At 40.1% G+C, this 22,605-nt stretch overlaps 1 protein-coding gene across 2 annotated transcripts in view; it reads left to right on the top strand.

Annotated features, from left to right (window-relative positions):
• The window catches only part of FARP2 (FERM, ARH/RhoGEF and pleckstrin domain protein 2), a 66,772-nt gene that overhangs the window by 8,300 nt on the left and 35,867 nt on the right, over window positions 1-22,605 (top strand). For both annotated transcript variants that reach the window (XM_062498812.1, XM_062498813.1), the window contains exons 2-7: window positions 5,933-6,037; window positions 7,473-7,515; window positions 11,063-11,141; window positions 12,829-12,926; window positions 14,927-15,041; window positions 22,424-22,571. In XM_062498812.1, the coding sequence (XP_062354796.1) occupies window positions 5,933-6,037; window positions 7,473-7,515; window positions 11,063-11,141; window positions 12,829-12,926; window positions 14,927-15,041; window positions 22,424-22,571 (588 nt within the window). The remainder of the gene's footprint in view (window positions 1-5,932; window positions 6,038-7,472; window positions 7,516-11,062; window positions 11,142-12,828; window positions 12,927-14,926; window positions 15,042-22,423; window positions 22,572-22,605) is intronic.

Raw genomic sequence — 22,605 nt, 5'->3', positions numbered from 1 at the left:
TGCATCCTGAGCTCTGTAAGCTGTTAAATGCTCTGCAGACTATTCTTGGTGTGGTCTTTGTAAAGTAACCTGTAGTTGGGATCTGCCAGTATAGAAGGGTGGATAAAATAAATGTATTTAAAATACCATTTTCTTCACAAAGAGTTAAAAGAAAAATTGAAAGAATTGAAGTGTAAAGTTATTGTTAAATGTTCATATGATCAAAATAAAATGGTATTTAAGCAATTTGACTGAGCACATGAAAAACAGTGTTTGACAGAGATGTTACCTGGTGCTTATTTTTGTGGGGAAGCAGGGAGTATTTTCACTGGAGATATTAGTTCCAATCAAAATTGAGGAAATTAATAAAGTACTGAAAAGGAAGGCAGTTGTTTCTTGCTTTTCCAGTCTGCAGATTGAATACTAGATATGGAGCTGTAAGGTCATCATGAAAGCCCAAAGTTAATGACTGGTATTCCTTGCCATCTTAGATTATTTCCTTCTTTCTATTAAAGGTTCTAATGTCCACCCTGTATTCAGTTTTGTTTATATGTGGCGTTAATGATGATTATTAACAGGGAGCTTTGAGGGTGTTTTTTCTGTCTCACGCTTCATTTGGACAGAGATCTAAGAGATTACAGAGGGATTGGAGATAAACAGAGTGATAAACTCATCAAAATGTTTGCATACTTCTGAGTAAAAAAGGAAATAGCAAGTCTGTGTTTAGTTGCAAATTGTCTGATTTTTATTTTGCCAAAAAACGAAAAAGAATTATTTCATTAGGAAGACTTCTAAAGTCCCCCGAAGAAGAAAAGCTAATAAAAATCTGTGTTGAAGTGGCCTTTATTTAAATCAGTTTAGTTTGCCTTGGCCATTCACAGGGTGCTCTGTGTTGGCTGCTTGTGAGTGATGATATCAAATCTAAACTTCTGCCTCTCATGCAAATCCACTATTAACTAGAGGATTCAGTTTCCTGACAGTTGCAGATTTCTGTCACACAAAAATCCAAGGTGTTTGCTGGTGCTAGGGTCCAGTGGCTGTGGCTGCACAAGAGTTTCCATTCTATACCTCAGCTTTATAACTTTTTTTCTCAAACTCTTGACTCCTGGACTGATTTTCCCTTTGAGCTTATCTGCTGCCAAAAGTGGATTTCTCTTTTGGAAAGTTGGAGCAAGGGCAGCTTGCCAGTTTTGGAAGATGAGAATACTACTCCTTATGAAAACACTGGGGTTTTTTGTTTTTAAATTAAAATATGTGGAAGCAGAAGGTTAAGATGTTCTGGAAGACAAGTTTGGAAGGTAGAGAGGAAGCATTGATTTTGATAATACTGAGCTATGGTATACTTAAAATCCTAGGCTATGAGCTTGTTTTTCTCTCTTCCTAAACTCAGACATTATGGCAGAGGTGGGATCTGCCATGTAGGGAGTGATATTTGAGAAAATAGCGAATAAAACTTGGCTTGGTTCTCCTCCTCTGCTCTGCTCTGGTGAGATCTCATCAAGGAGACATGGATCTGCTGGAGCCAGTCTGGAGGAGGCCAAAGAGATGCTCCAAGGGCCGGAGCCCCTCTGCTCTGGAGCCAGGCTGGGAGAGCTGGGGTGTTCACCTGGACTAGACAAGGCTCCAGGGAGAGCTCAGAGCCCCTTCCAGTGCACGAAGGGGCTCCAGTCCTTGGAGCATCTCTTTGGCCTCCTGGGGCAGGGAATGAGGGACAGGAGAAGAGGGCAGGGATAGATGGGATATTGGGAAGAAATCCTTCCCTGTGAGGGTGGGGAGGCCCTGGCACAGGGTGCCCAGAGAAGCTGTGCCATCCCTGGCAGTGTCCAAGGCCAGCTTGGATGGGGCTTGGAGCAGCCTGGGATAGTGGAAGGTGTCCCTGCCCATGGCAGGGGGGGTGGAACAAGAAACTTGAAGGTTCCTTCCCACTCAAACCATCCTGTGGTTATATGGTTCTACAAAACAAAAATAACTGCTGTTACTACTTTTTAAAAAATTATTTATATTTTATTCCTAATATTAAATATGTTTATTCTTCTGATAAATTGAAAAATACAGATATCTCCTTGAGGCAAGGAACTTCAGCTGGAAATACTTGTTCTTGTTTGATGCTGTTTTAGCACTCAGCAGGGTCTGAAGGTGTAACTTCTCTTGCTACACAGGGCTCCTTGTGCCATTACTGCCTGTCAGGGTACCCTGCTGGCACTTGCACAGCTCTGAGGGAACTTTTCAAGCTTGATCTTGCTATAGAAATCAGTTTGAAATAAATCTACTCTACTAAATGATGATTTGTTAAAATTATCTATAGTACAGTTAGAGGGTCACTGAGGAAAGCTGCTGTTAGCTGCCTATTTAGTTTTTTTACCCTATTTTTTCTTCTTTTTTAGTGTGAAATAATTCAGTAGTATCAGTAGTCATTGTCTTGGCAGAAAATAAAGAGTAATTGAGAAGTTTGGAATGGAAAGTATGCCATGTTGTGAATTTGTATTGAAAGCAGGACTTTTATGAAATGCATTCATGCAGCTACTTGTCCTGATGTCAAAATTACAGCAATTAAGAAATTACTTCAAATATTTTGCTTTGTGCTGCTTTTATGCAGATTAAACAATGACACGGAGCTGCCCACAATGTTACTTTCATTTCTGTCTACTTCAAAACATTCAGCTCTTTGGAAAGGATGGTTATAAATGTAATAAACAACTTGAGGAACCAAATAGTTCTAGGAGGAGTTTTCCCAAAGAATTTGAAGCATAGTAATAGAAGACTGTGTTCTGTCTCAAGCTTTTGAACCCCATTTTTATTTTAAAACAAAATTAATACTGTTCTTTCAAAATGTGACATTTATCCTTTAAAGGATGCAAAACAATACTGAGCTTAAACTGAGCTTTTTCTTAGCTTTTCATTGTAAATGACACCCAAAATTACAGTTGGTAGCCCAAGCAAAATTATTTTACACTTTTAACATTTGGATGGCACCTTTATAATTTAATTGGTTGCCAAGTGCTTCCAGCTTCAGCCATCTAAATTTCTTCATCTCCAGTTTCTTGTGAAGGAGTGTGGACTTGACAGTGGAAGGAGGGAAGTGCAAGGGATCTGTGCCACGCAGCCTTTTTTTTGGGAGAGATGAAAGCAGCTAGATTGTCTTCAGGCATGGAACTTGATGGAGCCAAGAGATGTGGCTCAGTTTAAATAGAAGAAAGTTGTGTGTTAGAATCCAGTTGGGATCATTTTAATGCTTGTATGGAGCTAGCTCTGCACACAGATTCCTTTACCAGTACAACACACAGTTTGGCTGTAAAACTTGTCTGATTGTTAGCAGGCATCTTTCAGGAGTTAATCCAAGTGTATCAGTTCTAACAGAAGGTGGTTGGAACCAGAATCGTTCTTGTTTCACAGATGAGAAATCAGGAATCTGGCTCACAGGACATGTCCTGTTCAGAGGCTTCTAAAGGTTTGTAGATCTGTCCGTGAAAAGGCAAGGTGCATGTCCCATCTTCTGCACATGAGGTTGGTCTCAGGGTATTGCTGCCTCCCCACAAACATTGCTGGCTGAGAAGTGTTCCTTTCTTGGATCTGTGGGACCTGGGAAAAGGAGGTGTACAATAACAGATGTGTGCGTAGGGACCTTAAAAAACAAGGGTCCTATTATATTTGAGGATATTTTCTTCTGTTACTATTTGAAGGTTTATGCACAAGTCCATAGCAAGAAATGTGTTTCAGTTGGAATTAAAAAAAATAATTTCCAAAATACACTTCTCCAGGCATATGTCTCTCCTGTGGCAGAGTCTGTAAACTGCATGAGACAGCAGAGAAAGAATGTCATTTACTGGAGATGTGGCTTGCCATTACCTGTATCATTCCTTATTTCATTGTCACCATTTGAAAACCAAAACCCATACCCACAGAGTCTTCTGGAAGCACAGATTTTGGCTAAAAAAGTTCAACCGTATTCTTAACCAGATTTTTAGTCATAACAAAACTTGTTCAGAAAAAGAAATGGGTACTCATGTTCATGTACCATGTCAGCACTCAGCCTGGCATCTCTGTACCGTCTGTAGTCACTGAGAACTGGATCATTTCTCCTGACTTGCAGTTTTATTTGGGGCTTTCAGCATTAGTGGCCTGAGCCAGTGTGATACCAAGAAACCTTTTGAGTGACTTGTGTTTGCACCAGATGAATTCACCTGACTGAAGCTGTGGTTGCTCTTACAGCTACCATGGCTGGTGAAAGCCTGAGGAGTGAGAGGTACAAACCCATCTTGTGTCCTGCTTCTGTGCTTTTCTCTGAGGTTACCCAGTTGGATTCAGTCAGCTTTGCTCACACCACTGTGGACACCAAAGCAATTTCAAATTTGCAGCACTGCAGGGCTGTCAGACTTTTTCTCTATGAAATTTTGGGGGGTTTTTAAGTGTTATAGAGGCATTGGTACAATTCTAAAAACATTGACAGTTTATATTTTTTTCCTGTAAGAGGCAATTACTTTTGAATTTTTTATGCACCTCAGTCACGTGAAACTATTTCCCCAATGTTCACCTTAAGTTTTATCTTTTAAGCCTAAAATAGCACATTCTTGATCTCAGATGTATTAATTTGCATTGTATTAAATTATTCTAATTCTATCACTAATTTGTCTTTAAAATGAAGAAGGGAAGATTTAGATTAAATGTTGGGAAGAAATTCTTCCCTGTGAGGGTAGTGAGGTCCTGGAACAGTTGCCCAGAGAAGCTGTGGCTGCCCCTGGATCCCTGGACGTGTTCAAGGCCAGGCTGGACAGGGCTTGGAGCAATGTGGGATAGTGGAAGGTGTCCCTGCCTATGGCAGGGGGTGGTGGAACAGGATGAATTTTAAGGTCCCTTCCTACCCAAATCATCCTGTGATTCTGTGATAATTTGTTATCATGCCTAATACTTTTAAAGGAGAGGCTATTCTGAGCATGTAGAGGCATTACAGAACTCTGTGCTTGCTTTGATGGGAAAGTCATAGAGTCTTCCATCACTGGACTTTTCCAAATTAACAAAACCCTGGTGGCATCAATGCTGCCACACCCTGTCACCACAGCTGTGGGGCTGCTTCATGGCCTAAGGTGGAATCTTGGTGGCCATGCAACCTCCTGCTGCACCCCGCTAGGTTTTGTGTCTTACTGGAATGAGCTGTGACAGCCTTTTGGATTCTTTCCTGAGTGATGCAGATAGGCTGACGTGTGGGTTCATAAATGGTGTTTTTCTCCAGTCACACAGTGAGAGATGCTGAGAGCAAGCTGGGCGACTGAACCAGCAGCCCCAGTGTCGCCGGTTTGGGTGTGCTGTGCAAGTTTCCTGTTCTCTCCTGTGTTGCTGTAGCTGCTTTCTGCTGGTGGTTGTGGCTTTACCCCTAACTTGGCTTTCAGAAAGGGTTAGTGAATGAGTTTCTTGAGGGAAGAGATTCATTGAAAGGGTTCTCCAGCAAGCGTGGTGTGAGAGGAGGCTTGGTTGGGTTCCCGCCGTCCGCAGGCATCTCCAGCCTGCTTGGTGCAAAGGCTGTGTGTGGCCCTGGGGTTCCTGGTGTGGGAAGGAGTCAGGGGTCTGTGTGGAGCAGGGATTTGGCAGCTCCTGCTCCATGTGCTGCAGCTGAGGCAGACCACAGCACTCAGCTACACAAACAAACTGTGGGTTTATTGAGGGAGCTGCAAATAGCCCACAGCTGGGCTCCTCAGCCCTCTGCTGACCTTGCTGTGAGCAGGGGACTGGATGTAGGTGACCTCCAGTGGCCCCTTCAGTTCCTCTGGTTCTGTAAAGGATTTTTGTATGGGATCTTACCTGTGTATTAGATATTTGTGTGTTACAATGACAAGAACAATGTGAACAGTCTTTGTGGTATTTTTCTCCAGTTTATAACGATGTCATTTGTTTTTGCTGTAAACTTATTCTTGTTTATTCTTATTAATCTCACTGTAACTTCTTTTTATTACTTCCTTAGTCAAAATGTTACGGCCAGACATTATTGACAGAGGTTTACAAGCATCTGAATTTGATTGAATCAGACTACTTTGGAATTGAGTTCCAGAATATCCAGTCATATTGGGTGCGTACAGTTCCCTGGGAAATCTGCTATAATAAAAAGGTTGGGTGAATGCAGTTCCTTGAGTGACAAAAATTTCTCAGTCTGTTGCAGTTTCCTGTAGTCTCCTGTGGGATTATCTCTTGGATTCTTGTAAATCTGTTTCACTCACCAGAATGATGAGAACTATTAAAGCAGAAGGCAGGAATCAGATCCTGCTTCTTGTTAAATCTCAGAAATTGTATAAAACAGTTAAATAGCTGCTGATGGTCCCACTTGCAGGGACAGAAGCAAAATCCTCCTTTCATCTGAAAGGAGAAACACAAACTCAAAGTGTATTCTGCCGAGCACTTATAAAATCAAATTATGGTGTGTAATTTTGGTAGTGTTCATATTTATCCACAGTTAATTCAGTCTTCAATTAATTTTCCTGAAGAGCCATTACAAACCACTGTCTAATCAACGCAAACCTCAGCAGACACACAGGCCTGCAAGCTTTTTAAATCATTGATCTAGATTGATGCTGACACCTTTAAGCCTCCTAGTCACTTATCCTGTACCTTGCAAAGAGGACAGTGTAGCTTCTAAACTAGAAAATGTTTTTCAAAGTTTCCTTTAATTTTGTTTTGTTTTGGTTTTTTTTCAACTTTTAAAAATTATTTATTTATTACTTTTTTTAGTTTTAGGACTCACATGCAAAGAATATGACTGTGAGCATAGAGAATGCTAATGGCACTAATCCATGCTGCTCTCGAGCTGAGGAAATACTCTAGAGCTTGTTTAGTTTCTGTTTCTTGTGCATGGTGTCCAAACTGTTTCTGCAGCTAATAAGGTTCTTAAAGTCCTCAGCTGTCTCTGAGGTCAGTAACTAGTAAGGACCAAACATAATAGTCTTGTAACAATTTTCTGTTTGGAAGAGTGGGGAAAATTGAAAGCTGAGCTTCCAGAGTATTTTACATTACCTTCATGGATGCTCCTTTTACTAGAACAATAGTCTTTCTTTTAAAATGTGCTCGTCAAAAGAGGAAAAGAAAAAAGTGGGAAGTTAATATTGAGTAAAAACCCTTAAGTAGGTAGGTAAGAGTGACTGAAATAGCATGGAAAGGAAAAGAATTTGGACCTTTCCATGTTCTGCAGACTTTCTGTAGTTCTGCAGCCTGGCTCCTGTCAGACTGTGGGTTTTGGCATGACTCCTGCCCTCTTGGCACTGGGGCTCTGCTTTTGCTGACTTGGCTCTTCTTCTGTCCAGATGAGCTTTAAGCACAGATCAGTGGCTTTTCTACTGATGCATGAGAAATGTCAATTCAAATAGATAAATACACTTTTTGTAAAGCAGAGGAATTACTGCATTGAGGAACAAATGCTACTCATAAATTGCTTAATTTGAATTCACTTTTGATGCTTTTGTTTTATATTAAATATGAATGTAAGTTTGTAATTTTTTTCTCTTCAATTTCAGATTTGGCTGGAGCCTATGAAACCTGTTATTAAACAAGTACGGAGTAAGTAGTTTTAAAAAAGGAAGTTTTCCTTAATTTGCATCTTCTTTATGTGGGTTGCTTTCACAGTTACTACTTGATTTACTGGTTATGCTTCCCTGTAAAATACACATGGCAGGGGTGATAATGGTTCCTGCTGGGGCATGCTAACCTGACATTTTAATAGGTAGTATGTGGTGGGTGGAATGGAAACTTCCTGAGGGTAGGGTTCTTTTTGTGATAAATATCTGGATAGGTTGGGCCAGCTGGTGTGTTGAAGTGAAATATAACACTTGCTGTGTTAGCTTTTGGAGGTTGTGTTGTCATACCTTGGGAAGAAAAAGGAACATTTTGGCCGATTCCCGTGTCAGCTCTTTCCACATGCTCAGGAGCAGCTTCCCTGGAAGAGCAGAGGTGGGCATCTCCCACCTGGGTGGTGGCTGCAGTGTCAGAGCCTCCGCCTTGGCTGTGAAGTGTGGTTGTGCTGCCTGGCCAGGAGGATCCTGCAAATAAATAGTGATGTTGTCTTGTCTTAAGGTCCCCTAAAAGTGTTAATGTGACAGGCACTTTAAAGGCCCAAAATTGTTGAAGAATGCAGGATGCTGGTTGGTTGTTCAGATGTTTAAACTTTTTTTTTTTCTCTGTAGAACAGTTAAGCAATTTGTTTGTTTTGTGGTTCTGATTGTAGAGGCTTTGTGGAAGAACAGGATCAGGAGGGTGGGGTGGATTCCTACTGCTTTCCAAATCTTGATCGAAATATGTTGAAAATGAGTACTGGGAAGTAGCTTTTAGCTACTCTTCTGTCTAAAATTGATTGCCAGGAAGTATGAAATGGTAATTTTAGCTAGTTTTCTGACTTAAAAGTCATGATTTTTGAATTTTGTTGATACGGTATTTTAAGCAGGAGAGCCAAATCATCTATAAAATAAGCTCCCTTAGGAGAGTACAGAATATTTTCACTCTATTTTCCCTGACAAAAAGGTGTTGGGAGTGCTGTCTTTTTATATGCTCCTGGCTAGGAGGAATTATGTTCCAGTCAAAAGATCTGCTGGATCATAGTTCTGCAGTGCTGCTTGATTTCTCTTTCTGTATCTTCTCCTGTGCTATATAAATTGTGGAAATTTGACCTTAGACCACAGACAGTGTTCCCTGATGATACAAACGTTGTTCTAAAATGGTCTAAAATTATGGGGATGTACTAAGATTTATGGCTGCTTTACAGTCCACCACCCATGTTGTGTTGCCAGTGAGACTGAAAGATTTATTTAGTTTTTTTGTCAGTATTAGTCTGTAAGAGATACCAGTCAGTTGTCTAGCAAATTGTTCATGTTCTGAAACCCATTTTAAATTGACTGAAATGTGCTATTTTGATATATTGTTTGGTTGGGTTTTTTTTTTCTCTGTTTTTGAAGTTAAACTCCTAACTTTTAGTCCAGCAGCAGGGGAACGTAAATGTTATGGGCTTTAAGGTGATCTTGCTCAAACTTATTGGTTGATGTTGTTTGTGGTTGCTGTGCACCTGCAGACAAGCACTTCTGAGTCTTTGACATTCCCTTTAAAAACTAAAGTTCTTGGTTTAATTCTCCCAGTTAGTTTTGGCTTCGTGACATCCATTGAACTTGGTCTTGGGTGATAAGGTTTGGAGTTGTTTTATTAATTTCAGAAGAGTGTGATCAGTTTTACTACTGAAGCACTCTCGATGGGAAGGAGTTTGGATCCAAAATTTCAGCTTCCTGACAGGCACACAGTATCAGGTTGACATTTGGGTACCTTCTCTGAGGTGCTGCCACTTTATATATTATAGTGTTGTATTCACCATTCCTGCCTGGGTAATTTTTCCTCACATCCTTTTTGTTTCTTGATTTTGCTCAGGCTTGGCTTCTTAAAATAAATTCTGCATCTTGGTTAAGACTGGGCAAGTGTTTCTTTTCCTGACTTGAGTGGAACTTAGAGAGGAAAGGCAAGACTGACTAAACAAAAAGAGGAGTGTTGTGCTACAGAAGCAGATATGCAGTATTATGTTTTTAATTTTTTATATTTATTATCATTTGATGTAAGTGATGCTTGAAACACTTCCAAAATTGCTCCCACATTAATACTTCCATTTGATTGGCATCAGTAATGTGTAGGACTCTTCTTAACCTTGTGAAGGTCTTCCAGAGGCTCAGAGTATTTTCAGAAATTTGATGTAAAGTTTTGGTCTTTTAACTGGAATCATTAAAACTATTTATTGCCTTACTTGGACTGTCTCTAGAACTGTAGAATCCTTAGTCTCTGCCAAATGTGGGCTTTCTGTGTCATTGTAGAGTGTTATTTCCAGCCTTCCTTCATTTCTAGATACTACACTGTAATTAGGATGTGGATTTTAGAGATTTTTTGTTTTGTTCACCAAAGCTTTGGTAATTCTGGAGTTGGGAGCTGCGAGCTGCTCTTGTCACAGCTGTGATAGTCTGTGAGCTCTCCCAGCTACTTGTCAGAAAGCAAAGTTTGTTATTCTCTCATTAGCAAAAGAGAGGATGAGTGTAGGAATGTTTGGCCTGTGGGAGTCAGGTATTCCAGACAGAAGAAATCAGTGTACTTTGGGGCTGATGGGTTTAAAATGGACTTCGTTAAGCTTTAAGAGAACTTGGGGCTTAAAATAAATCAAACCAGGCTACTTGTGCTCCAGCAAGTTTGATTTATTTTTAATTTGGCTAAGTTTACTTTGAAACACCAGTGGCACAGGGAGTCCTGGGGGGCATTGCCTGGTTCTGGTGCAGAGGGTGCCTGTGGACATCAGGTGGATGCTCAGCAGGCTCCTGGCCATTGCTTTCCCTGCCTCTGGAGTACTTTGCCTCATTTGCTTTCAGGCAGGAAAAACAGTAGGGAAATGGTGGTGCCCAGTCCTGGCATGGTGAGAGATTGTTGTACCCTGTAGTAATTCCTTCAGAAATCCAGGTGAAACAGGGATTGTGGTTCCACAGGCTGAGTTGTGATGCTGGAACTGTTAATTTAGGGCATTATGGACTGTTACCAGTAGTGACTAAGGGTTCTCTTTAATTTTGAAAATTAATTTAATTTTCTGCCTGTTGTTGAGATGTAAAAGGATAGTGTTGAAAATGGGAGGAAATGGGTATTAGCAGGCTGCAAACACCCTTTTATCTCCATGGGGAGCAAGCCAGGTCTGCTGGCATCAGTCCTGATGTTGGAGGTGGGCTTTGGGAGCCTGTAGGATGTGTGTTCCTTTTGCTCCCCTTCTGGGACCCTCTCCCTGGGTCACCTCTGGTGGTCTTTATGGTGTTTTATGCAGATAAGTAGCTGCTTTGGGGTATTACAGATTTCATGTTGCATGAAACTCTTTTTTTCCAGCATTCAGCCTGCAGACTCACCTTGTCAGTGGTATCCAAGTTCCTCTGGAAAACAGCTGCTTTATCTCACTTGACATGAACAACCTATACCAGAGCCTGCTGTGGTTAGCTGGGATGTGAAATCTGGCTAGACTTTCTTTGTGTTGTTTCTCTGCGTGTTGGCAAACAGAATATGCATATGTTTATGAAGAACAGCTTTGTGAAATGACCAATTTTTCTTCTAGGACCAAAGACTACAATGCTTCGTCTTGCTGTAAAGTTTTTCCCTCCAGACCCAGGTCAGCTGCAAGAGGAATATACTAGGTAAAGTTTTTTTTAGAACTATTGGACTTGCTTTATGTACTGAATTAATAGAGTAGGAAGGCAGCACAGCTACTTCCAAGCAAAACTGGGGTGGAAGATGAGGGAAAGAGCTCTTACAGTGAATGTTGCAGTTTCAGCAGACATGTGTTGGTGGATGAATGTTATCAGAAAAAGTACTTTTCAAATCAGAAAACAGGATAGCTTAGGGCTTTCCATCATCATGGTGTCAAGGGAGTCAGGGTATACAGAAAATAGTAATGTTTATAAGCAATGTCTATAAAAAATATAAAATAATCAGTACGTATCTTAATAAGTGATTTAAACTTCCAAACACACTTTACTGTTCACAATTTTAACCATGCTCACCATGGGTTACTTTGTGGATTGCTAATTGGTCTAATTGCTACTTGGTCAGTTAAGCAGCTCTATCCACCTGCTATTACCTGTGGACCTGGTTTGAAGTCTGTGCCTCTAACAAGGACATTACCCAGATGTCGGTGTTTAAACAGCTCATTTAGTGCTTTTCACAGTTTCACTGTTTTTAATTTGAATTCCTCTTAGAGAGGTTCCTTTTTATCCTTCAGATGTATTTAAGAATGTCACACCAGCATGACAACTGTTGTGATTGCCTCTTGAAAGGAGAAATACTATCCAAGTATTTCCTTTGCACCGAGTTTTCTTATATTAACTGCTGTTTCATATAGGAGATTCATTAGGAATACAGCTTTTTAGAGCAGGAACTGTATTTTGCCTATTTATTGAGTATTAATGGTCTGCACTTAGAGCATCTGGGTAGTTAATGATGCTGTTATTGATGTTGTATTCTTTATTGTGAGTTTACTGAAGAAACAGAGAGCTCATCAGACAGGCAGAAAGCAGACCATACTTTTTGAGAAGCTTTTAATACATACTTACAGTACTTAAAAATTAAAAAACCCCTATCATTCAAAACGTATAACTCCTAGTATCTTTTACTTCAGGAATAAGTTCTTTAAAAAAATCTTGTTGCTATCTCTCAGGGTGTAATTCAAGAAAGGAAAAGGATCATTCTGTCAGTTTGAAGGTTTATAGCAGTGTTTATTGCCTGTTTACTGGAGTCCTTACTGTGTCTTCTTCCAGGTTAAAGGAACACCATACAAAACTGTTAAACAGAAATGATTCTTCTTTAACAATCAAATGGGAAATATTTTAGTTGAACTAATAGAGCAGTATAAGAAAAGTAAATTGAACTTCTTACTGTCTTTGTAGGCTGCTAATATAGTTATGGAAATATACCATTTAGTAGATTAGTTGAGTGCTAACGGAAATGCTTATCAGTTTTCCTAACAAAATACTCAAATCAGTGATGTTCTTCCATCTTTTTTTCTTATAGATAAGATCACTTGAAGTGTTTTTAATGTTTCTTTCCAGCTAAAAATGACAGCTGCTGTTACTGCACAGATGAAGTCTGCTTAAAACATGGTTTTCCTTGTTCCTGTGAGTCTTTTTGTGCTGATAAATTGCACTGGAGTAGTCACAGGTTATTTGGTTTGATTGGACAGTCCTTGGTAGCCTGGCTGTTGTGTTACTCTTTGGAGAGCAGAAGGATCAGGAGATGCTGCTTTTATAACCTCCTGCTCAGTTTTCTGTTGTCCTTTCATGTGTCAGGATGGTCTGTGTAACTCCAGCCCTTGTACCTCTTCTCCAGGTACCTGTTTGCATTGCAAATCAAGAGGGACCTGGCAGAGGAGAGACTGACCTGCAGTGACAACACAGCAGCTCTGCTGGTCTCCCACCTTCTGCAGTGTGAGTATTCCAGCTGGGCTGACACTGCTGATGGTGCCAGTGCTAACCCACACTGAATTGCACATAGAAGCTTTTGGTAACTAAAAGAAGTCTCTGTCTCACAGTATTTCCTTCTCCACACTGTAAATATGTTGGTTTTCAACCCTGAGATGATCATCAGGGCTGGTGTGGGGAGGAGCAGCTGGTGCTTATGTATGAGGTAAATTTGGCTGCAGGGGGGTAGTACAAAACCAGCCCCTTGCTTCTATTTCCCTGGCACTGCAAGCTCTGTTGCCAGCACTCCACATCTTCCAGACAGCTGTTCCCACCTGTCTAGGTGCTCCCTTGGCTTCACTTCTCACTTTCCCTGTGCCTGGGAGGAGATGGCTGTACAGGAACAGGGCTGAAATGAAACTAAGAACCATGCTGGAACAGGTTTTGCAGTGGGGCTGTCAGCATCTGTCCTCCTCGCTGGGACTGAAAATTAAAATGAGAAGCAATTTATTTGGAAGCGCTCCATGCTGCTGCAGGCTCAGTCTATACATGCTTAAATACCTAAAATGTGGACTTTGAGATGAAGGAAGTTGGAAACCTTGAGTGAGTTCAGACACCAGATTGCTGGAGCAGCAGCTGAAGTGTTCACAGGTCTGCAGCCTGACCTGCAGACAGGGCCTTTGGTGACTCTTGGCTAGCTGGAAGCAAAAGCTGATCAATGATGCTTCTTCACATGTGCACTGCTAAGCAGTTATTGGTTGTCTAATTCTGCAATGCAATGTAATATCACAGTTATAACAGTATTACTACTGGTGATTTTATTGGAAGAGCAAATATATCGTGTGTGTGCCACACAATAAAACCTGCTCATGATTTTCCAGCACTGCGGAGCTGAAGAGTGAATCTCACTGTCAGGCCTTGCTTAGCCTGATTCTGCTCTTCTGGAAAATGGGTTGTGAGAAAGAACAGGTTTATTTTCAACAGAAACAATTTTACAAAAGTGCCTTGCAGTATTTTTTACTCATTCTTTCATGTGCTGGGTAGATTTTAAACAGGATATGCAGTGTTCTTGTTAAGAACAAGCCCACTCCTTTCTCTGACAGTAGCTGATGGCAGATGCCCTCAGACATGGAGCAAGCATATGGCAGCTCTTCCTTGGCTGCATCCATCCCATAATCACTGCACACACAGCATCACAGACTGACTCTTCATCTGGGTTTGGTTGCCCTTGTGGTTGTCTCATTTTTGAATTTGCTTATATTTTTTGATCCTTCCACAGAGATGAGCTTCACAGCTCAGTTTTTGGGGAGTCTTTTAAAACCTCTTGGTTTTAAATTTAATCTTGCAACTTCATATTTTTTTAATCAGAAAAAAATAAATTACTTCTTAAAATTTATTTATTCAACTTGTAATTTTTATATACATTTGACACATGTTCTGCCTCTCTTATGCTTTTGGCTTATTCCAGGCCAAAGCCATTCTGATATTTTCATGTATCAGGTAGAAGCTGTTCTGCACTTTACAGTAAGGCTTTTTTCTTCTGTAAATTTTCCTAAATTCACAGCATTACATCTGAAAGACATAGAGATGTGAAGAGGAGACCAAAATTCTAGATGTAATTTGCCATCTTCCCGAGTAGCCTTGTCTATTGCTATTTTACATGTATATAGTAAAGAATGAATTGAAATATGCTATTAATTTAAGGTATCTGTAAGGAAGAAATGTTCAGACAGCCTCACAGGTCTTCTGCAAGTCTCACATCTTGCACCCTAAATTTTCCAGGCAATGTTCAAATACTGCTGCAATCCCCAGGAAGTCAGCTTGGGATAAATGTGAGTTTAGTAAAATGAAGCTGGATACAAAGCATCATGCACAAATTTGAATTTACTTATTACTTGAATTTATTTATTTGCTTGAATTTACTTAAAGGCTCTTGTGGCCTCTCTAATTCCTTGCAAGTATTTTCTGTTGTTGTTCCTTTTCCATTGTTTCTTCTTACTCTAACATTATTTTGTTTTCTGTTGTAGCTGAAATAGGGGATTTTGATGAATCAGAAGATCGAGAACACCTTAAAACAAACCAGTATTTGCCAAACCAGGAAAAACTTGAAGGAAAGATCCTGGAGTTCCACAGGAAGCATGTGTAAGTGAGGATTAATATAAACCACTAAGGTGACCCCTGGACAAGAGATGGGCTTGCCTGGAGGAGGTTGAGCAGCTGCATGATGGGATGATGTTAAGAGTGGAAATTAAACACCATTTATCTTGAGCAAGAAAAGTTTGGTGTAGTGATAGTGACGTAGTCAGGATGGAGTTGTTGGGCAGTAGTTCTTCTTAAGTGATTCTTGCAGTGTACCTTTAATAATGTGCCAAAGAAAGCTTACATGTAATAATGGGTTTAGGCAAAATAACTCTTCAGAATTTTCCATTTTACAAAGTTTAAGCTCAGTTTTGCCAGCATATGCAGAGCTCTTGCTTTTATCTAAATACTTAGAAATCAATTGCATCATATTATTTTGCTATAAATTAAGCATAAAGGAGATGGAGAAGGATAGAGGGAGTAGGGAAGAGTTAATTTCCATCAGAATTCATGCAATACCTTATTTTACATCTGGGTATTTTTTGAAATAAAGGAAGATTATTGGTGACAAAGAAACTTCCACAAATATAAAATTAGTTCCAACATGGAGTCAGGAACTGCAGGAACTTATTTTTCTGTAATTTTCAAGACCTTGCATATTAGGATGTAACAGTTTGAAGTTCTTTTATAAATTGTTAATGTCCACACATGCATTTTATTGTGCATGGTTCTGTGTTTTAATCCAAACTTAGATTTTCCTTTGTTCTCTCTGGGTGAACTCATAGATTGTTGCTAAATTATTTTCTTTCAAGACAGAACAAAGTTTTTTCAGGGGAGCATCTGTGTTTAAAGACACATCCTGTAGTATTGGAAAATTATTTCCTGAGAATTTCATAATTAACTGTTTGCTGTTTATGATCAGTCATTTTAACTTGTACTGAAATTATTGCTAATAGTGAAATTTCAGCTTTGTAGATTCTCCATGAAATCAGGTGGTTACTTTTTCTGCTTTTGAACATTTGAGGTGCAAGTGGAAATGATGAAGAAACAAAATAAATGTTTTTAATAATTTAAAGTAATTTTGAAATAAATTAAAATATATGCTAGGATTCTTCACCTTAGGAGAAGGTAGCTGGAGGGAGAGGAACCATTCATTTCATTATTTTTCTCTTGTCTGAAGAAAAATGCTGAAATAATTAGTAATTAGAAAGCAAATTAAAAGGGGGAACATCCTTTTCACAGAACTTGTTGCAACATTGTGATACTACTGCTAGGTGCTTTGGAGTCTGAAGCTACAAATGGGTCATGCAAGGTTTTGATGACACCATGTAGGGTAGGCTGATGGCTCTTAAATTTGAGGTGAAATGTGGAATTTTTAGATCTGCTTGTGGGGAATTTTCCTGGTTTGCTTCTCTTGATGGAAAGGTTGTGACTGTCTTCTGAGTCAGGGACTGGTAGTTTTGTTAAATAGATTAGAGCATTTTTTTCCAAACAAATTACTTCTAATCATTGGTTACAAGGAAAGTGCCTTTTTGCCTGTCAGGAAGGAGTCAGAGCAAAGTTAATAGGTTAATTCCTCACTTCATAAATATACTTTTCAAAATTACTTTAATAAGAATTGCACTTAGTACATCCATATTATTAAAATGATCATAAATCTTATTTTAAGTCAGTGTTTTAGAAGTGTGCATGCAAGCCACATTCAGATTAACAGCTGAGGCACAAAATTAGAAAAGGTTACCTTTGAATGTTAGCAATACCTGGGTACCTTAAAGGTACATTTCAAATTTTCCCTGTGCCTTTGGAAACAATTTTGTTAGAGATGTCATCTTGCAAGCAGTGCAGTCTTAAAATGAGCTATGGCTTCCATGGTTTAACCCCAGCTCAGCCCCTTGCTTCTGCTTGGTGGCTTGGGGGAGAGATTTGAAGGGTGAAAGTGGGAAAATTCACAGCTTGAGATACAGGCAGTTTAAACAGGTGAAGCAAAAGGCACGCACACACGCGTGCAAAATAAAACCAGGAATTCATTCCTTGCTTCCCACTGACAGGCAGGTGTCAGCCACCCTCAGGAAAGCAGCATCTCATCAGGAGTAACAGTGACTTGAGAAAACAAGCACCATCACTCCAAATGTCCTCCCTTCCTCCTCCTTCCCCCAGCTTTATATGCTGAGCATGAGGCCATATGGGATGGAATATCCTTGGGGTTACTTGGGATCAGCTGTCCTGGCTGTGCCCCCTCCCTAAGCTGTGTGTGGAGCAGGAAAGGCCTTGGCTCTGGGTGAGCTTTGCTGGGCAATAAGGAAAACACCCCTGGGTTATCAACATGTTCCCAGCTCAGATAGAAATCTCAGCCCGGTACCAGGGAAGAAAATTAACCCTAGCTCAAACTAGCACACACGTCCCTTCCCTCCTCCCTTTCTCAGGGAATATTGACCACCCTTTCCCATCTTCAGCAGTTGAGAAGGGTTCTGAGTTTTCTCAATGTCGATACGTTTTTTTCCTCATTTCTGTTCCAAGGATTAGGCAAGAGCAGGGACCTGGGCATTTGGCTTTTTCCTGGTGATGCACAGTGCAGTTGGACAGACAAAAATGCTTTTATCTCATCCTCGTGTGTCATATTTTTACTTCTAAAATTAATTTTTTTATTTCCTTTATTTTATCTTATTATTCCCCCACTTACCTTTAGCAAACTAATATTTCTGAGGCCAGGTTGGATGGGACTTGGAGCAGTCTGGGATAGAGGAAAGTGTCCTTGCCCATGACAGCAGGCGGGACTGGATGATCTTTAAGGTCCCTTCCCACCCAAACCATCCTGGCATTCTGTGATTCTTCCACTGATTATTGCTCCTGACAGAGATTTCTTGTACAAACCAGGTGTCCAGGAAGAGAAACCCATTTCTGACAGGCTTATCTCCTCCAGATCGTTTCTGTGGCACTTTCTTTCTGCCTGTTCCCCCCCCCCCCCCCCTTTTTTTTTTTTTTAATTGCCTCACTGTAGCTATTAGAAGTGGTAGAACATCAATTCTGTTAATGGAGAATGTTGTAATTGTAAAGATGGCAACTGAATGCTTATTTTCTGTTATATAATATTTTTCCTTTTACAAGATAAAAGAAATTTTACAAGATAGCTTTTCTTTTACATTTGTAAATACTTTCTTTTACTTTCAGAAATAATAGGAATGTGGTTTCTATACTTTGCAAATGTAGTAATGGTAAACAAGACGAGTTACATTTTTGGTGTAGCACATTAGTTATTGCTTCAGCAAGAGCCTGAGTTAACTTACTTTATTTCTATAATTTATTAAAAATAAAAGGTATAAATTTTATTGATGGTGTGTTGGTGCTGGTGCAATTAATTCCTGACACCCAGACACTCAAAATAAAATGTATTCTGCCTTCCTGTGAGTGGTAGAATACTTGCTACTAGGTGAGTGCAGGATTCAACATGACACGTTTTGCCTGTGTTCACATATCTGTGGTTTCTTTGTCTGTACACACATAAATCAGGAATGAGGAAGATTTTTAATAGATTTGTATTTATATTTACTGTTATCCCTCACATCCTTTCACAGCTTGTTAGCTTAACTTAAATTCTTTAAATTGCATATGAATTAGAAAAACTCTAACTTGACGCTTCATCCTTAAAATTCTATGTTAATCACTGGGTTTAAATGCTGTGTAAATCACCTAACACTTGACAGCATTTTTCTGAGTCCATTTTTTGTATGGACTCAAATTTTTGTGTGTCCAATATTGTATCACAACCAGTAATTGTCTAGTTGTAAGGAAGGTTGTAAGGATGGTTGTAAGGAAGCTCTACACTAACACCTATTGCACTGACAGCAGTTTTTGCTGGAAATAGTGATATTAGTGTCTTGTCCATTGACCTGGGGAAGATTAAGTAGATTTATCTGCTTAATGGCTGAACAAAATTAGAGCAGATTGTTTTGGGGCTGGGCTGTGCAGCTAAGCCTGCAGGCAGCATCTGAGGGCAATTTCTGTGACTCTCTTTGTACCCATCTGTGGAACAGGCCGAGCTGCCTGGTTCTGCTCCCAGCTCCTCCACAACAGGCTCAGCCTTCTCTGATGGGTACAGGCAGGTTATGTGCAAGTGAACACTCTCAAAATTGGCTGATAACTTTTTTTTTTTTTTCTGAGATGTGCTGTGCTTTGGATCATATCTAATGGCACATGAAATAAGTCAGTGGTTCTACATCAGTTAACACCAGACTGTTCATGAGAAATTTTTGGTACTATAGACCTCCATTTGTTGTTTTTGCCTTCCTTGTCTTCCAACCCTTCTTCCCAACCCTCAGCACCCTCTTTAGAAGACAAAGCCCTGCTTTCATTCTTAATGTCGCTGTATTCAGAAGAATTATAGCAGGAATTAGCGTGGGTGGGAGTTACACAGTGCTCTCAGAGTGTAACTCAGGAAGCCCTGGCCAAAAGTAAGATTTATGATCTACCTCTTTTGTATATATTTAATAAATAGGAACCATGGTACTCCAGCTTTTTTGAGGCAGTTAAGGAATCTGTGGTGGAAATGGAAACAACGGTTAAAGCCAATATTAAAAGCACTTACTCCAGTGTTACTCATTTCAGTGAGGGGAAGAGAAATCTGCTTTACCAGTTGAAGCTCTTAAACATAACTACAACACATTAGTAACACTTGTAGAAATGCAGCTACAAGACTCTCTCTGTAGTTTGGCATTTCTGTTTCCATTTGAAGTCAGGTTTTTGTGCCTCTTGTATTCTTCCCTTTATATGACATGGTCACATAATACTGACGTTTGGATAAGGGTGGATTATGGACTGAGCTTGTAAAGTCAGGAATGCCATTGAATCTCTGCCTTCTGCAGCTGGCAAAATAAATCTGTCATTTCCTGCTGTAGTGTTTTAGATTCTTTGTTTTCCCCTCCAGAATGAACAAGGCAACAGAACACTGCTGAAATGCTGTTGTCAAAAGTGTGTGCATTCAGGCTTATTTCTCAGGGCATTTTGTGTATGTGTGTGTTTTACACTCAACAGAATTTTAGTAAGTATAATTGAAGCATTGCTTTTTCTAACAACTTCTATTTTTAAAACTGTAGCCTATAAAATAGGTTTCATAATTGTATTCTGAATTGTAGAGACAGTTCCTACTTGGATTTAATATGTGTTGTCATCATCCCTATTTCTCTTAAGTTCAAATGTAAAAATCATTCACTTCAATATTATTTGTACTTAAGAAAAACTCTGTATGGTGCTAAACAATTGTTTAATCTAACACATGACTCTAGGTAGGTAGAAGGAGCTATTTTTAAGGAGTATGACTAGAAAAGCCAGTCAAGGGAGCAGGAGAATTTATTTAGTACTAGTGTTGTGGTTGGTACTGCATAGTACACGAAAATAGGTAATGCTAAAAATAGGTTATCATCTGTTTTAATAAAATGAAATGCAGATTTATGGAAGGAAGGCCATTTTCTTCTTGGAAGAAAAGGCTTGTAAAATTTGCTTAGTCTGTGTGTGTGCAGGAATCTAATCTGGATTCAGCACTGGTTGTTTGTAAAGAAAATAATATTTTTTTAGCACCTCTGTCTTCCTTGTATCATTACATTTATCCTAGTGAATTTTCACACGGAAGTAATTTGGTATTTATTATTTTTAATCGTTGTCAGTAGTGATATAGGAGGTCAGTTTATCCAGCTGTGGCTGATGCAGCCTCACTGCTCTGAATGCCCCAGCAGGTCCTGTACTGCTGGTGTTTCATGGAATTCCAGAGTGGTTTGGGATGGAAGGGACCTTAAAGTTGATCTCACTTTGACCTGCTGCCATGGGCAGGAACAGCTTTCACTGTCCCAGGGTGCTCCAAGCCCTGTCCAGCCTGGCCTTGGACACTTGCAGGGATCCAGGGACAGCCACAGCTTCTCTGGGCAGCCTGTGCCAGGGCCTCACCTCCCTCAAAGGGAAGAATTTATCCTAATGTAATCTTAATCTCATTTCTTTTAGTTTAAAACCATTCCCCCACATCCTATCACCTGTCCATATAAAAAGTCCCTCTCCCTCTTTTTTAAAAGCCCTTGGTAAGAACTGAAAGGCCACAATGAGGTCTCTTCAGAGCCTTCTCTTCCCCAGATGAATATCCCCAGCTCTCTCAGCCTGTCTCCAGAGCAGAGGGGCTTCACCCTGGGAGCATCTTTGTGCCCTCCTCTGGTCTTGCTTCATCTTATGTCCGCTTATGCTGGGGACCCCAGATCTGGAGGCAGCTCTGCAGTAGGGTTTCCATGGGGTTAGTGCAGGAGAAGGTTCTCCTGCTTTTCCTGGTTCTCCTGGACCATATCATGCCTAAAATAGTAGCATTTTCTTTTGGTAGTAGCATTTTCTTGCAGGGTGTCTGTAGTTCAGAAACCTCCTTGGGTGACATGTTTATGTTAGTGATAAAGACTTCTTTGCTTTGTAGTGTAACTGGGGCATGATCTGTATCAATAGTTGGACTTGATCATCTTCAGTGTATTTTTCAGCCTTAATGATTTAATAATTCTATGGGTCTAAGAACTCTTTCATTTCCACAGCACCCTTTGCTTGTTCTTGGAGGATCTTTAACTCCTTGTCAGGACCCATGAACTTGCAGAATATTTTGATTTACAGGGAAAAGCTCTTGTCAGTACAGGTACCCACTGAAGATGCACTACAATCTAATATATTGCCTTTCATGGAAAAAAATGGGAGGATTTAGGGGGAAAGAAATGTTTTCATGCAGGAGAGCAAAATGTTAGTGGTTTGATGCCAGCTAATCTGGGGAGCATTCAGTGAGGGCTGAAACTGTGACAATGTGTGCCAGAGCCATGAACTATGTCTGTGTTGCTGTTTTGGACCTTGTGCATGCTTACAGAGCAGTTGCTCCTGTCTCTGTACAGCTTCCTCTTGTTTTTAGAGTAATTTTGACAGCAGATGAGGTTTCATTTTAAAGATCCTTCTCTGGATCCCTCCTTGGCAGGGAGGGAATTATCCAGCCAAAGGCTGGGGGAATGTGTTGTACCTGGTAGTAATAGAGTAATAATTTTGAGGTCTCAAAACCTGACCTAAAAAAGGTCATTCTGTTGCAATGTTTGCATTGTTTCTGTGTTGCTGGCTGTGCAACTCCACCAGCTCTCACTTCTTATCTTAGTTAATGTTAATGTGTACACAAGCAGGCAGAAGGAGGAGCATTGTGGATTGAATTTGGATTTGTTCAACTTGGTAGTTTCTTAGCTGAAAAAACTCTGAGCTAATTAATATCTCTCTCAGCATCTGTCTTGGGGTGCATTTGACAATGGTCATCAGCTGTGTCATTAAAGAGCTTTGAGTGTAACACATGACTTGGAGTGAAACAGCCCAACTAGACAAGACAGAAAATTCTCATTTATGGCAGAGTTCAGACTAGAATCAGATTGTTCTTAAAACTTTATTTTTCTTCCTCATTATAGGGGTCAAACTCCTGCTGAATCTGACTTTCAAGTGCTTGAAATTGCCCGGAAACTGGAGATGTATGGCATCAGATTCCACCTTGCCTCTGACCGTGAGGGTACCAAAATCAATCTGGCAGTTTCACACATGGGTGTGCTGGTGTTCCAGGTATGGCAGGGATGACAGATTGCCTGTCTTTTAG

The sequence above is a fragment of the Cinclus cinclus genome, chromosome 10 (assembly GCF_963662255.1).
Source record: "Cinclus cinclus chromosome 10, bCinCin1.1, whole genome shotgun sequence".
Classification (NCBI taxonomy): Eukaryota; Metazoa; Chordata; class Aves; order Passeriformes; family Cinclidae; genus Cinclus; species Cinclus cinclus.
Note: the sequence above shows the minus strand (reverse complement) of the source record. Positions and strands in the feature narration are given on the sequence as shown.